This window comes from Scardinius erythrophthalmus (assembly GCF_964197995.2).
Source record: "Scardinius erythrophthalmus genome assembly, chromosome: 1".
Classification (NCBI taxonomy): Eukaryota; Metazoa; Chordata; class Actinopteri; order Cypriniformes; family Leuciscidae; genus Scardinius; species Scardinius erythrophthalmus.
This window is the reverse complement of record NC_138221.1, coordinates 42383301-42399951: the sequence shown is the minus strand read 5'-3', so window position 1 is coordinate 42399951 and position 16651 is coordinate 42383301. Positions and strand designations below refer to the sequence as shown.

Genomic DNA, 16651 nt, shown 5'->3' with positions numbered 1-16651 from the left:
GGGGCATGCTCCCCCGCAAGAAAATTTTGTACATTTTAAGGTTAAATGCATCAATCTGGTGCTCTTTGAGAGCTCAAAATTAAGAGCTTCAACGGGCTTCAACCCATGAACTGTGCACAAATAAAAAACATTGACTTGTACCTGGACATTAAAGGGGGCTCAAACATATTTTTTAGTTATGATATGGAGTTTCAGTCTACATTACATTATAACTGGTGTTTTAGTATGCCAAACAATTAGTATAATAATATAATAATGATTTCTATAATTATTCCTATGACATAAAATCCATATAGCCTAATAAATGAAAATGAATATTTCAAAAGTATATTTTACATTACACTATAGGAAAATTACAATACTTTTGTCCTAATGTCTTCACTTGCAAGAAATAAACCCTTTGATCGCGTGAGCAAAGTGCGCACTTTTCTTTAAATCACGCAGCACAAACATAATGCCTATATAGGATACTTAAAGTCTTGTGCTGTTTTATAAAGCACAAAACCATATCACGGTTTCGATATTAGTTCGTTGGCAAAATATAACGCTAGAGACCTTTATGTTAGGCTATACATTTTACATCTCATGTGTATTGGGAAAAGGGAGAAGAGGGAGAAGAGCGAGTTCGGCAAAAGGCGGATTCGAACTCGAGTCGAACGCGTCAAAAGCTACTTAGTTTCAAGCACCTCACGCACGCCCAACGACCCGTGCAACTGTAGCTATTTAGTTGTGGGTGCCTTTTTTGCTAAAAAGACAGGCACTTAGTGCAAATTATACGCGCCATTATCGGAAATGTAAAAGAAAAAAAAGTTTATTGGCACTTTTTGGTCATTTCATGACTTTCAAATTGACATCAACTACGATGCTGTTGCATCATGCTTGTAGTTTCTTTTGCGCTTTATTTATAAATTATAATAAAGTGACATAAAGCGCTCTGCCGCATTTTTTACAGTCTATGCTCACAACACGCTCTCAAGCCCCGTTCACTGATCTACCTTCTCGCAGCGACATAAATTGCAAACACACATATGACGCGGTTTAAACGGCTAATTAATCATTCAGAGAGCTTGAAATTTTATTTTTGAATATAAAAAAATGACCGAGGTCCGGACCTCGGTGACCTCATAGCTGGCTACGGCCATGTGTACGAGGACTTCAGCGCCGAGGTGGCGAAGAAACGAGCGGCTTTCAACAAGGTCAAGAGCCTACTTTATCAGAAAGAAGTGCGCTTTGGTATGCTGTACCCTGCTCGCCTTCGAGTGAGTCGTAACGGCGTGGAACGGATCTTTGATTCCCCTGAGGCAGCGGAGTCGTTTTACCACCAAAACTTTCCTAATTAGGTCGTGGACTATACCCGTGTCCGATTTGGGATGGTAAATTCAACAAGTACAAGCTGCTGTAAATAATTTAAGGTCAGCGTTGAGCTCTCACTGTACTTTCGATTAGCCTTGCCCTTGAAGGAAAATTAGTCTGCCACACTGCGTGTGCATTTGTCTGCTTTATTTAGTTGTTATTCACGCATCCCCAAATTATATATTTTATTGATTGCACAAGTTATTCGGTTGATGATTTTAATTGTCATACCACCTGATCTATGTTGGTAATGCCGTCTTGTGGCGGATCGCTTATATAACTTACCAACCTTAACCTTTTTTTTTTTTTTTTTTTTTTTTTTTTTTAATCTAATGTTTTCTTATCATCTACTTGGTTGTTTATTTATTATTGTTATTATTATTTTTATATTTAAATAGTTTCTCGGCGGATATCTAAGCCTTGATAGCTGCTTTAGGTGTATATCTAACTTTTAGGAGTTGACAGTTCTACGTGGTTAATCGGTTGTGAGAATTGTTGTTCTGGCTACTCGTCATGTTCCAAAAGACGAGCATCAGAGTTGTAAGTATAAGGGTTTTTTTTTTTTTTTTTTTTTTTTCTTCTCCTCTCTCTCTCCTTCTTTCCACACCTTTTATTTACTCGTCTCAGACTCCTTTTTTTTTCCTTTTCTCTTTTATCCTCACAATAACAAATGATTAGTCCTAAAGTGAACATAGAGGGGTTGGCTGGTCATAATGTCAAATTTGTTACTTGGAATGTTAGGGGTCTAGGTGGTCAAATTAAAAGGTCAAGGGTGTTCTCACACCTAAAGAGCCTTTCTTCGGATATTGTTTTTTTACAGGAGACTCACCTCAGGGTTAGTGATCATGTAAGACTACGTAAACCATGGATTGGTCAAGTTTTTCATTCAAACTTTAATAGTAAATCTAGAGGCACCACAATTGTAATACACAAACGTATAAAGTTTGTCCCACACAACGTAATATCTGATCCTGATGGGCGCTACGTAATAGTATCCGGGATTTTGTACCAAACACCTGTTATATTAGTTAGCGTTTATGCCCCTAACTTTGATGACCCTGCTTTTATGACTTCGCTCTTTTCCCATCTTCCAAATCTGGATACCCATCACCTTATTTTAGGTGGGGATCTTAATTGCACAATCAACCCAAGTCTGGACCGCTCACAGCCCAAGTCATCAGCTCCTACGTCAATGTCTAGATCCTTCTCATCTCTAGCAGATCAGACGGGATGTGTAGACCCTTGGCGCTTTCTTAATCCAACTGCAAAAGAGTTTTCTTTTTTTTCAAATGTTCATCGTGTTTATTCACGTATTGATTATTTTTTTATTGACAAGGCTCTCTTATCTCAAGTTAAATCTACAGAATATTCAGCGATAATTATCTCAGACCATGCCCCACACATTTTAGACCTCTCTTTCCCACAAAACTTGTGTAGACATGCTGGAGGCTGGAAGCTCAATACTGGGTTGTTAGCTGATAGAGAATTTTGCGATTATATTTCTAATAACATTGATTTTTTTTTGGAAACCAACAAATCAGAATCAGTTTCACCATCACTTCTATGGGAAACATTTAAAGCTTTTATACGTGGGAGGATAATTTCCTTTAATGCTTATTGGACTAAAGCTAGGAAATTAAAACAACAGAAACTCATTGATAAAATCTTAGAGATAGATAGGATAAATGCCAGGTCACCAAACCCTGTTTTAGAGACACAACGGCTAAAATTACAAACTGAATTTGACTTATTGACAACCAACAAGGCAGAGTTTCTGCTAAAACGCACAAGAGCAACTTATTATGAGCATGGTGATAGAGCTGGTCGTCTGTTAGCATCTCAGCTCAGACACCAAACTGCTTCTCAGTTAATCACACAGGTGTATGACTCCTCAAATAACCTTATTAATGATCCGGTTAAAATAAACTCAGAGTTTTCTTCTTTCTATTCTAATCTTTACAAATCTGAAGCTAACGTAGACATTGCTGCTATTCAGTCTTTCCTTTCCCAATTAGAGATACCTAAGATTAGTCCTGATATTGCCAACAGCCTCGACGAGCCTATTAGCCTGGGAGAGATAACCTCCTGTATCCTAACTATGAAAAATAATAAAGCTCCTGGCCCTGACGGCTTTTCTTCTGAATTTTTTAAAAAGTTTTCCACTCAATTGTCTCCCTTATTATTAGATTTGTACAATCACTCCTTAGATCAAGGCTTCCTATCATCATCCTTAAACCAAGCTTTGATTTCCTTAATATTAAAGAAAGACAAAGATGCTAAACTTTGTGGCAGTTACAGACCTATTAGCCTAATTAACAATGACATTAAATTAGCTAAAGTATTGGCCAAACGCTTGGAGGCTCATCTCCAGTCAATTATATCAGAAGATCAAACTGGCTTTATACTTGGTCGTCAGTTGTCTTCTAATATACGTAGACTCCTAAATGTTATCTTTACTCCATCTTCATCAAAGCCAGAAATGGTTATCTCGCTAGATGCGGAGAAGGCTTTTGACCGGGTGGAGTGGGATTATTTATTCATGGTTTTACAAAAATTTGGGTTTGGACCTAAAATAATTTCATTGATTCGTCTATTATATTCCACTCCATCAGCTTGCGTGAAAACTAATTCTGAAAGGTCCCCTTATTTCTCTCTTTCTCGTGGCACCCGTCAGGGCTGCCCACTTTCGCCTCTCCTCTTTGCCTTAGCTATAGAGCCTCTCTCTATAGCATTAAAATCGTCTTCAGTGTTCTCAGGTATTTATAGAGGAGGAAGGGAGCATCGTGTATCACTGTATGCAGACGACCTCCTGCTATATGTCTCAGACCCTCTAAACTGCATAGATAATATAATGCACCTTTTGAATGAGTTCGGATTAATTTCAGGTTATAAGTTGAATTTTGCTAAGAGTGAGTGTTTTCCCATAGATGACTTGGCGAAACAAATTCCTCCAGCTATGCTCCCTTTTCACATGTCCTCTACAGGTTTCCGCTATCTAGGGGTTCATATTTCAAACTCATTCAGGTCATTGCACAAAGAAAATTTTACTAAATTAATAGACCGCATTAAAGTAGATCTCCAGCGTTGGAACAATCTTCCACTTTCTCTAGTAGGCAGGATTGAATCAATCAAAATGAATATTCTACCAAGAATACTTTTTTTATTTCAGACTATTCCTGTTTTTCTTCCTAAATCTTTTTTTAAATCATTCGACTCCATTATATCCACATATATTTGGGCTGGTAAGCCTCCGCGTGTAAACAAGTCAACTCTTCAAAGAACCAAACAGGATGGGGGTCTCGCTCTTCCAAATTTTCTTTTCTATTATTGGTCAGCTAATATTCAGAAATTATATGCATGGTGTAATTCTCAGAATATTGATTGGTGTATAATGGAAGCTAACTCCTGCTTATCATCCTCATTATCGGCATTAGTTTTTGATCCCAATTTGAAACGGCCTTCTAAATACACCACCAACCCAATTGTGCTTTCATCACTCAAAATTTGGAAACAGTTTTGTCGTCATTTTAAATTAAACTCATTGTCCACCTTAATGCCTATTTGCGGTAACCATCTTTTTGTTCCTTCTACTTTAGATTCAACTTTTGCCCAGCTCAGAGAGAAGGGCCTTGTTCTATTTCATGATTTGTTTCTTGATGATCATGTATTTGCGTCATTCAATGATTTGTTGAGTAGATTCAAAATATCTAGATCCAATTTGTTCCGCTACTTTCAATTGCGTGACTTTGCTAAAGCACACTTTAATACATTCCCTCATCAGCCAATGAAAACTTTAATTGAAAATATAATGTCTCTCCCGAAATCGCATAGCCATATCTCCTCAATTTATGGCTTGTTACGATCCTCGCAATTCCCTCCTCTTTTTGCACTCAAGGGAACCTGGGAGAGAGAGCTGGGTCTGGAGCTTGACATGGAGCTGTGGAATAATGCTCTAGCTAAAATTAACTCTGTCTGCATTTGTGCTCGTTTGAATCTTATTCAGTTTAAAGTTGTTCACAGAATTCACTTCACCAAAGCTAAATTGAAGAAACTTTCTTTAATAGAAGATGATAGGTGCAATAGATGTTCGCTCTCCCCAGCAGATCACACTCATACCTTTTATACCTGTCCTAAATTGTATTCATACTGGTCTTCTTTTTTTGATACACTGTCAAAGGCTCTCAATGTCTCTGTGAAACCCTGCCCAATAATTGCGATTTTTGGAATGACACCGGTTAATGACTTGTACAACAAACGTCATGCTGATATTATTGCTTTTGCTTCATTGGTAGCCAGAAGACGAATACTGTTGCATTGGAAATCTTCATGCCCCCCTTCTAATCTTTCTTGGCTGAAAGACTTAATGTCCTTTCTACATCTGGAAAAAATCAAACACTCCATCAGGGACTCTGTTGACTCATTTTATAAAGTGTGGAGACCTATTATCTCCTTTGTTGAGACTGTACCTTCACTGGAGATTTGACTTTTGTTTTTCATTATTTGTATGTATGTGTGTGTGTATGTATAATTTTTTTTTTATTTTTTTTTTTTTTTTTTTTTTTTTTTGGTGGGTGTATGGGATGTTTTGGGTTGGGTAGTGTTAAGAGTGTTCTGTATATTTGTATACATTTTCTTTACTTATTCTTATGGTTGAAAAAAAAGCAGGTTGTGTTGTTTTTCATATGTCATGCACATTGTCATTTAAAAACCTGCCTAATAATAATAAAAAAAAAAAAAAAAAAAAAAAAAAAAAAAAAAAAAGAAAAAACATGAACAAATGCATACAGGCAAAAAATAAACTAACATGTAAGAACGAACATAAAAATGCACGTGGAATAACACAGTCTGACTTGTGGCATTTAATGTGGCCATTTTTTGGAAGTGTTAATCGAAAATGTAAGCTTTGATTACCATAAGCTTGTTTTATTAAAGGTTGAAGTAATTAAATGCATCTCTACAATTTGAATTTATGGCACTTCCACTTTATTATTTTTAAAAACAGTCTCACCAAATGCCTAAATTACAGATCTCTTTTAAAAGCAAAGCTATTATTAAAATTACCAATGTTGGGAGAGTAAAATCAAATTTTAGACTTTAAAATGTCTAAAATAAAGCTATTGAGGTAAGAGAAAAATGAACTGCCTAGAGACCAGCATCACATTACAGTCCAATTATTTAATTTAAATGTAGCTGACTTGTATGTTCTAGATCAACGCTGGAAATGTTGACTCACCCACTACCATGATGTTGAGCTCAAAGCCCTGTTTCATGGCTTTCCTCCTCATCTGCTCCAGGATGGCATCGATGCCCACGTAGCTGAAGTCCACGCTGGGTTTCTCCAGGCACATGGCCGGGGGCATCTCTTGTATAACAGACTCTGCCATGCTGCTACTGCTGCTGCTACTGCTGCTGTAGCTGGAAATGACCTCTGACCCTGAAGACATGAAGAGAAGATACAATGAGGAGCCGTATATCATGGGGTATTTTGATTTAAGGCTCATATGCACTCTACAGCAACAGCATTCACCCTACAAGGTATTTTATAAGCTGAGTCTGACACAGACACTCTTGAAGAGAATGTGCTTCTACACAGCTGGACTTAGACATAATAAACAGGGAACTCATCTACGGCCTGCAGCCAGCTAGCACATTTTTTACTTCTCGATTTATACAAATATCCATTTATTTGGCTTATTATTGGGCCAAAAATGTTCTCATCTCTCTCCAAATGCATCCATCATGTGAAAGAGCCCCTTTCTCCACATTATCTACTGACATTATTTAGAGTACAACAATCGTATGACCCCTCAGTGATCGGATCAGGTTACTGTTAGACTTAGACTACAACAGAAGCCAAGGAACATTGTTTATGGATTATGATCAGATTGCTGAAACCACATTTGATCTGGGACATATTTTGACCACATTTAAATAAAGGTGTAAATTCAAATAAATCACACGTCACACGCTGATAAATCACACGTCACCTTGATGGACTAAGAAATGTGAATGCCTGAGGAGTTGTATTGACAAGAAATGGCAGAAAGAATTTTGAATGCATTCTTTCAATGTTTTTAAGTTCAGTAAATTACAGACATTGTTCGATTAACACAACCAGCATAAGTATCTGGCTATATATATATCTCTATCCAATCATGCTGCAGACACATTGGAAAAAAGCTGTAAAAAAAAAGAAAGAAAAAAGAAAAGATCTGGACAGTAAACGCATGCCAATTCCAGGTGAAAGGGAAAATTGTGTAACATAGGACATTCACAAGAGACTTCACAAGAATTAGATAAGAAATACCTGATGTCTAAAACAAAACTCCCACCAGACTCCTTCATGGTAAAAATACATGACCCACTTCCTTTGTGTGAGAAATACCCATATTCAGTGATAAGATACTCATGTGGTGATCAAAACATCATGCTAGCAGTGAAAGACAACAACACATGATGTTTGTTCGACTTTTCTTTTAAATAGAAGGTGCAACAACAATTCAACAGAAGTCAATGAAGCCCCAGAGTGTACCTCTTCAGCGGGCCCCATAGCGAGCCCCATGGATCAGCGAGTCCTTCCAGCAGACAAAGCAGTTACAATTTCTTCCAGTCAGTAACTTGATCCACTGGCAGCTTCTCAGGGTTCGGTACAGTTATTCAGAAAGCCTGTCGGCTCCTCTCCACCCTGTCAGGGCGTCAAGCCAACAGACCCACAGCCACTGGATTCCTCGCTTCACAAAAGACCCGCTCTTCCCCAGAGACTCTCCAATGTTGCAATACATTACAGGTATGCTAGGGCAAACAGCAGCACAGAAACTTGTTTTGAAAAGTAACTGAAACATTTAGAAGGTGTTCACAGTTCACAGGATAGCAAACATCTCTTTCTTCTCACTGGTTCAGTCTAATGTCTCACCTTGACTGTGATGAGGTGATGAAAGAGAAGAGAATCCATCTCTTTCAACACAGAGAATAGACAACCAAGTTGTCAAGTTTTTCGAGTTATTTACATAAAGTACATGCATTAAAACCATCATTGATTCAATGATATTGATAGACAGATTTTTAAAATTCTATACTATTTTGTCTAAATAAATAAACAATTAAAATAAATTATGAAATAAATCACTAAAAACTAAAATTTAGATGCACAGATATTACAATTCTTTCAAATAACCAATATATTGTCAGATTTAAAAATTCTAGGCATTTCTGTCTGTAAATAAATGCATAAATAAAACCTACATAAATTGTAGATATGTAAATAAATAGTTATAAAGAAGTTCATTTTGAGATTTGCCAAATATAATATTTAACAGTGTTAAATTAGTGTTAAATTTAAATTTCAGTGTGTGTTACATGATGGCAAAGGTAATATCTACATGTAAAAATGGAAAACAAGTAAGTATAAATAAATATTCAATATGACATTGATAAATAAAAATCTCTAACACGAGGCAATAACTGATGGTACTGAAAAATCGTTTCATCCAGTGTCTTCAGTCAAATATCTCAATGTACAAATATGCTTACTGGATTGCACTCTTGGGCTTCCTTTTGACAGAATAGACTGGAAAAACAAACCGAACAAGCCAGGAGGAACAACTTAAACACCCTTTCAGCATGGAAAGAGGCTAAATGGATCTCCATGCACCTCTTAACAACACTCTCACTCTCACCTGAATGAGGAGTGTGTTCAAACAGCTGAATTAGCTCTCTCTGCTCTGATTAAGCATTCTGAGAACAGATGGCAGGAATGTGGCAACAACACTTTTCCAATGAAGAAGGCTGTCTGAATAGAGAGTCATATTTCCCTGTTTATACTGCCGTTACACTGCACCCGGTGAGGACACACACAAAGCCTCCACCTCTAATGGCACACAGACTACATCCTCGGTTCATTTAAAACTGTTTGCGTCCCCTCCTTCTTTCCATTTAGCCAGGTCAAGGCAAGAATCACCTTCTTCACATTCCACTGCTTGGTATCCGCCCCAACATCCTCCTCATGGTTAAATACACATAGATGAATGCAGAGAGGGAAAGAGTCATCTCAAGCTCCTATTTAGCCATAATGTCAACAGAGGTTAAAGTGATACAAAGGAGCATCAAAATGGCCCATGTTGACTTAAGACAAGGCCACTGTATTTAAAAACTTACTCAAAGGGAACAGAAGACAAACAGTTAGCAGAACAGTATTTCTATTAGGCCTACTCCTGATTCAAAGGAAATTATAATATACATTACAACAGGCCTTAAAAAAAAAGCAACCATTATGGCAGATGCCTCTCTAAAGTTGTCCATGTGTAGTGATTGTTGGCTGAACGTCTGATACATAAAGGCACACAAAAAATAAAAAAAAATAAAAAAACACTTCAGGTAGGGCTGGGCAAAAAAATTATTTTTCAATTAAAATGTTGTCAATTCAATATCAGTTCTCAAAAGCCACGAATCGATCTTTTTTCTTTTCTGTCCACAAACATTGAACATAATGCTGGATTGACGTTAATCTTATTACTAGTCTTCTCCACTAGATGTCATCCTCTTATTTACCTTGTACGATGTTACAGCAGGGACCCTGGCTGTGTCCAAAATCACACCCTAAACCCTTAAATACAGCACTATTTGATGGGACAGCCATTTGTAGTGGTGTCTGAAACCACAGTGGACATTGTCGAGTGCACTCATTCAATCCCATAATGCACCGCAAAAACCACTAGAGAATACCCATAATGTACTCTAAGGGTCGTGCCAAATGAACTCTTGCGTCTGACCAGAATATGGTGCCCGCAGAGGAATCATCTATCCATCCATTTTCCAAACCGCTGGTCCAATGTGGTTACAGCGTAATATCATACAGGTATAAATTAATTTTTAACTGATTTTTATAAATAGTTTAATTAAGGTTTATACATGCTTGTTTCCATGACAGAGTTCAAGATAAATATTTTCATCTTACTACTGGAGCTGAAAGTTTGCTAAGCTTAAAATAATTATTAAACAGCAAGCACAAATTACGCAAAAGCCCTTCCGGCACACTCAAGTGTCCGAATTTGCTCACTCGTTTTCATTCACTCCTTCAAGAGGACTATATTAGTGGACTAATGTAGGGAATAGTGAATAAGGGTATAGGAGGCGATTTTGAACACAGCCTCTGACATTAATTACATGCTTAACGTGGCAGATGCAGCGTGAAAGACGTTCCAGACAGTTAAAGGAACTGTAACTGTCCCAATCAGGCCAGTGCTGCATATAGTCTCGAAAGTTTATCATTTGCACATGTTTTTAAGCCTTGCCAATTTAAACATTCACACGCTGTGTGAGAAGTTTTGTGTGTGCACACTTCCGAGGCGCACACACAGAAAGTTGTGCATCTCAGACAGCGTACCAACAATTAAAAAGACTTCTCTTTCACGTCCTCTAGTACTTGAACGGACAAGTTCACACAAAATTATCTCAAAATGCCTGTCTTGGCTAGTATTCTAGTCGGTTACAGCTTAAGTGAACGTAAACAGTAGAGAAAGACAATGCATGTGTAATGTATCCATATATTTGATCTGTGCATTCTGTCTTAGGCAGCAGAAGGTTTATTAGGCTGCTGTCACTTTGTGTTTTAATGTTTATCATACATCAAAAGAAAGAAACATTTTCTCTGTGGTGTCGAAAATGGAATGGAGAATTGTGAAATTTCACTAGTATCTACAATTTTGGTACCCTGGTAATCCAGAGTTCTCGCGAGAGCACAAGTTGAATTTGCTCAGCGAGTTACTCTGGTGTCCAGTAATGATGCTCATTAAATATGCCCCTCGATCTGAGCTGCACCAATCACATCGGGTTATCTGATATAGGCGGGCCAGAGGCGAGCTAAACAGATGACGACAGCGCTGTGACGTCCAAGTCATTAGTAAACATTGCAAGATGCCTATGGATGAATACCAGTTGTTTGAAACGGCTACAATGAACGAGTTAGACTTGGCTTTTTATCTAAAACAGGAACAGAAGACGCCGCTTGAATCGTTCCTTTGCAAGAAGGACATTTTTGCTGTTTTGCCGACCGGATACGGTAAGAGTATAATCTACCAGTTAGCTCTGCTGGTAGCATATGGGGTTTATTGTTGTGATAGGTCATAGTGTTATCCAATTGCGTGCAGTGAGATTTTCAAATGCACGCTTGGTGCCGCCCCTCAAGCTGGCCGATTTTCATTAGTCGACGCAAGACCATTAATCTTTTAGATTTAGGTCTGGATTTCCAGGCTACAATTTTGGTGTCATAATCTTATTTTTTTTACAATACAAGGAACAAAAACAATAACTATTTTATTCATTTATTTTTTTGAGTGGTAAGACCAGTGAAACTTATTAATTGAATCAATCGAAAATCAGGAATCGAATTGAACTGAGATCTTGTAAAACGGATTCTTGTAAAACGGATTCAGGATTCCTGGAAGACGTGCATTGCGTTCTTTAACAGTCCATCTGAAAACGAAACGCTGGATTTTCAAAAGTATGTGCAGTTCAGTTCACCATTGTTGCAGTAAACTTGCACAAAGTTCTCTAATTAATAATTTATTAGATGCACACCAGTCTGTTATTGTAGAGACTCTGATTGGTTGCTTTACATGTTGGCCAGACGTCCTCTTGGGAAGTCCTTGGCCAATGAAAGCTGCGATGGAGTCCAGACCTTCTGCCGTTAGACTAGTCCATGTAAAATTTCTAAAATTTTCATCAGTTCTGTGGCAGAGAAATTTGCTCCACATCGGCTCCTAAAACCTCAAACCAGGAAGCATGAACATTCAATGTAATGTCCTTACATGTCATATTGCTTATATGGCATTTAAAATGATTGTTTTACAAATATTAAATGTGAGTAGTACTGACTGCTAAGAATTTTATTTGTTTTACACTACCGTTCAAAAGTTTGGGGTCAGTAGATAGGAAGTCCCCCTATGCGGTTCTAGAAAAGAACATTCACTTGCTGCCTTTAGGGGAATATGGAGGAGATCCTCTTTGGCTCACAGTAATGTCCGGCATCTTAATACCCTCAATCAAGGAGAGCACTTTACAATAGCTGGAGGTCGCTAAAAAGCCCACCTGTATTGACGAAGGAATCTACAAACTGCACAAAGACTGATCAAACACAAACATTGGGTTTTACTTCACTTAATACACATAAGAAAAACAATTTAAAATCTTTTCCCCCTACTTTAAAGGAATTGTGTTTCAGAGAACTCGTCATGCCAGTTTGTTGAGTTTATCAAGAGCGGATTTCTTGGCAATACACTATACATACAACTTCTTATGAACTGTGTTTTGTAGAAATGTTTGCCTATGACACATTTTTGTACCATCGGTTCTTGGTTCAGCTTCAGCCTCTAATGGAACATAAACCCATTAGCCATCACTGCGAAACATATTTAAAAGCGTCTAAACTCCCTGACAACAGGCAGAGTCACAACAGAAGAAACAAGCTGACCTACGAATCTATGATTTCCCTTCATACAGGACCACGTGTGACGTCTTTCCTGATTGATATTGTGCAGCTCAGAAAAGTAAACTGACCCCATGGCCTGTCATAGAGAATGGAAATATATGCCAGTAAAAGGAGCTGTGAACACAGGTGCCTGCGCACAATCAGAGTGACCCCATAAATCTCCAGTACCATTAGCCCGGCCGTTACAACCTTGCCAAATAAGCAAAACAGCTGGAAGACATTAAAATCACATTATAAGAGAGCAGAAAAAAAACTAAATAAAGGCTAATGTGTAATATTACGGCTTGCTTGTGTAGATTATGTCCAGACAGAAATGTATTAGTCAAATTGACCTTCAGTGCCTGGTTGCAACAAACTATTTATTTTGTGTTTTACAGTAGAAAAAAAAGTAATGGATTAGGTACAACATGACAGCAATGGGATCTTTTTTCATTTCCGAATGAAGACATTAAAAAAGGCACCTTAAAGTGAGATCAAAGGCCGTAGTGAAAATGCATGCAATTCTCTCTCATTCCTGTGAGTCATCACTCAGTGAACTGCTGTGACAGACAGAGTGTCGACTGACAGGTTTGGGGAGCCTCCGCCGCTAACAGACTCCATGCCTGAGGAGATAACAGTTAGACGGGCCAAATGAACGCTGAAACACCCGCAGAGAAAAACAACATAAGGGTGAGAGGAGAGGTGAACACGCAGTCCTGCGGCTGATGATTAGCTGTTTCCTGAATCGGGGAATGTTGGAACCCCGAGACTTGTTTTTAACCAACATGGGATCTATACAAATAGCGAATCTGTTTCCAAGCCAACATTAGAAAAACATTTTTGACGTAATGAGAACCAAATCACAGTTCCTGCCATTATAAACAACACAATCAGCTATTACCATCATCAGTGAGAATTCAACTACATTGTACCTGATATTTTTTAAATGAGCTTTTTGCATATCACAGTGGTTAGTTAAAAAACATCCAACAAGACCCGAAGATATTACACAGTCTAAGTGGACAAAAACAAAACTTTCCATCTGAAACTGAAGAGTTGGACGGTATTAGTCCACTCTCTGTTTTCAATTACAGGCAAAAAACATCTTCCATTTATTGCTGTCTCCAAGTCTCCAAGCATTCAATAACTTTGTAAATAAATGCCAGCGACTCTGCAGTAAAAAGAGTAAGAAGAGAGGAAGTCACGCTGAACGACTGATTTATTCCTCTCAGCCTGAGGTAAAGGTTGCAAATCACAGAATGTGTCCGAGGTGTGACACTTGTAAAGTGGACCCAGAGGATTTGCAAGAGTGTAAGGAGGAAGAAACGGTCTCATCCCAATGTAAGGGGAGTCCATAGGGATCAGGTCAGACCACATTGAAAAATTTAGCAACTTCCTGTTTGTGCCATTGCAAAAATGCCATCTTGAGCGGCCCTCTGACTATCGAGACAAACAGATTATATTTAGTCAAAATAGCTGTATGGAGAAGATTAATACTGTTTAGTAGGGGTGAATTATTTTTTTTTATGTTATGTCCAGAAACATAAATAGCTGATCATTATTTTACACTATTTATACTACTTGTCAAAATAAATAAAAAATAAAAATTAAACATTTCAAATGTCATAAGTGAATGTAGACATTACATTATAAATGTAATATATTTATGCTTTTACAAATATTAAAATTCTAAAGATTTTAATTATTATTGTTGATTTTAAATAATAAAAAGACAAAAGTATGGGTATACATGGAAAGTATAAACTTTTTTTTTTAAATGAATACTTTAAAGACACAATGAATTAATCAAAAGTGACAGTAAAATACATTACAAAATAATTTTATTTCAAATAAATATATTCTATAATATTATAAATAATATTCTATTAATCAAATAGTCCTGAAAAACAATATCAAAATTTCCACAAAAACAGCACAACTGTCTTCAACATTGATAAAAATAAGAAATGCTTATTTAACAGCAAATCAGCATAATGATTTCTGAAGGATCATGTGACACTGAAGACTGGAGTAATGATGCTGAAAACTTAGCTTTGATCACAGGAATAAATCGCATTTTAAAATATATTAAAATAGAAAATTTTATAATTTGCATTTTATAGTTATTATAATTTGTCATGTTTAGCAATATTACTATTTTTTCTATATTTTTGAGCAAATGTAACCTTGGTGAGCAAAAGAGACTTTTTTCAAAAACATAAAAAAAAAATCTATCTGACGCCAAATTATTAAGCGGTAGTGTACATCTGATATTGGCCCATACAGATCAATTCAAACAACATCTAATATACTGTAAGTTGATAATCATTATGGTACATATATATATATATATATATATATATATATATATATATATATATATATATATATATATATATATATATATATATATATATATATATATATATATATATATGGTGCATCTCTAGCCATTATATTCTCAACTGTACCTGTAACAATCAAGCAGCCACTTGAACATTATCATTCCATTCCTGGAGAGGAACCCCAGATGACCAGACATATAACAAACACATACATTTAAAAGATATCTTTTTAACATCACCTGATATGACATTTCCTGTAAGCTCTGGAAAAATAGTTACAAACTCTTTCAATGTCTGCTCTTCTCTACACATTCCCCAACATATGATTCCAAGAAAAAATGGGAATGTGATTAATTTATCATGTCTTCTAGACAAGATAAATCCAGTCAAAAAGTACCATTAACGTTTCAAAGATTGAGAAAATATAGGCAGTACTCAGGGGAGCCATCACTTTGCTACAACCTTTCTTTCTCAGAAATGACTCCAGAAAAAAAAATTACTAAGCATAGAATAAGCCTGAGGACATGCATTATGCGAGAACATGCATACAATTATATAAGATTACGATTAAGCTTTGGCAAACTACAAAAGACACCCAGAGGCAAGACCCAGCCATGTAGAAAGTTAGGGAACGACTCTAGCAAGGCAGGGCTGGACTGGTAATCTGGCATACCGGGCAAATGCCCGGTGGGCCGACGTGCTTTTGGGCCGATACATCTCATACTTTTTTTTTTTTTTTTTTTTTTTGACGGCCCATAAAACTCGTACATCGGCGGCCCATTCATTTTGTTTTGTTTAATTGACGGCGCTGGGTTAGTGCCGGTGTAATGCATTGGTCAAAAAAAAAGTAAGCGTTAGTTTTTTTTTCCACTGACAGACCGGCCCATGAAACGCGTAGATCAGCGGCCCATTGGTTGTTATCTTGATTGACACTGGGCTGGCCCAATCACATCTTTAAACACCTCCCCCTCTGGGCTCTGAGTGAGCGTGCAGTGTCAAGTGTGTATCTGTCAAAATAGTCTGAGAGATGGAGAGGAAACGCAAGGAATGTGCAGAGAAATAGCGTGAAAAATAGATACAGGCCCTTCAAGCAGACGCTGTAAAATGTGTCAAGATATATATGTTTTCTGCAGCAGCAGGACCTTCATCAGCTCCAGTGGCTGATGATGAGGATAGTGAGGAGGATCAGGAGAGAGAGATGAGAAAGTGTAACGTAGAGTCCGCGGTAAGCAGAACTACTTTCAAAACACTTTGGCTATGAGTCTAGGAACCCATAACCCGGTTACAGATTATTTCCACATCTGCATAGTTGACAATTACAGCAATTTACTAGAAGTTTAATGAGACACGTTTGTATCCATGTTTTCCGCCAAAATAAAAGCTCGATGCAGTTTCCGTCAAAATAAAAGATCATGTGCTTATCTCTTTCAAGTTTAGAAATTGGTACAACACCAATTATGAAAGTTTTCTTTATTTTTCGGTGCATTAT

At 37.2% G+C, this 16651-nt stretch overlaps 1 protein-coding gene across 6 annotated transcripts in view; it reads right to left on the bottom strand.

Annotated features, from left to right (window-relative positions):
• Positions 1 to 16651, bottom strand: part of septin9a (septin 9a) — a 103382-nt gene that overhangs the window by 16261 nt on the left and 70470 nt on the right. For all 6 annotated transcript variants that reach the window (XM_081366146.1, XM_081366149.1, XM_081366147.1 and 3 more), the window contains one exon: positions 6587 to 6787. In XM_081366146.1, coding sequence (XP_081222272.1) covers positions 6587 to 6787 — 201 coding nt within the window. The remainder of the gene's footprint in view (positions 1 to 6586; positions 6788 to 16651) is intronic.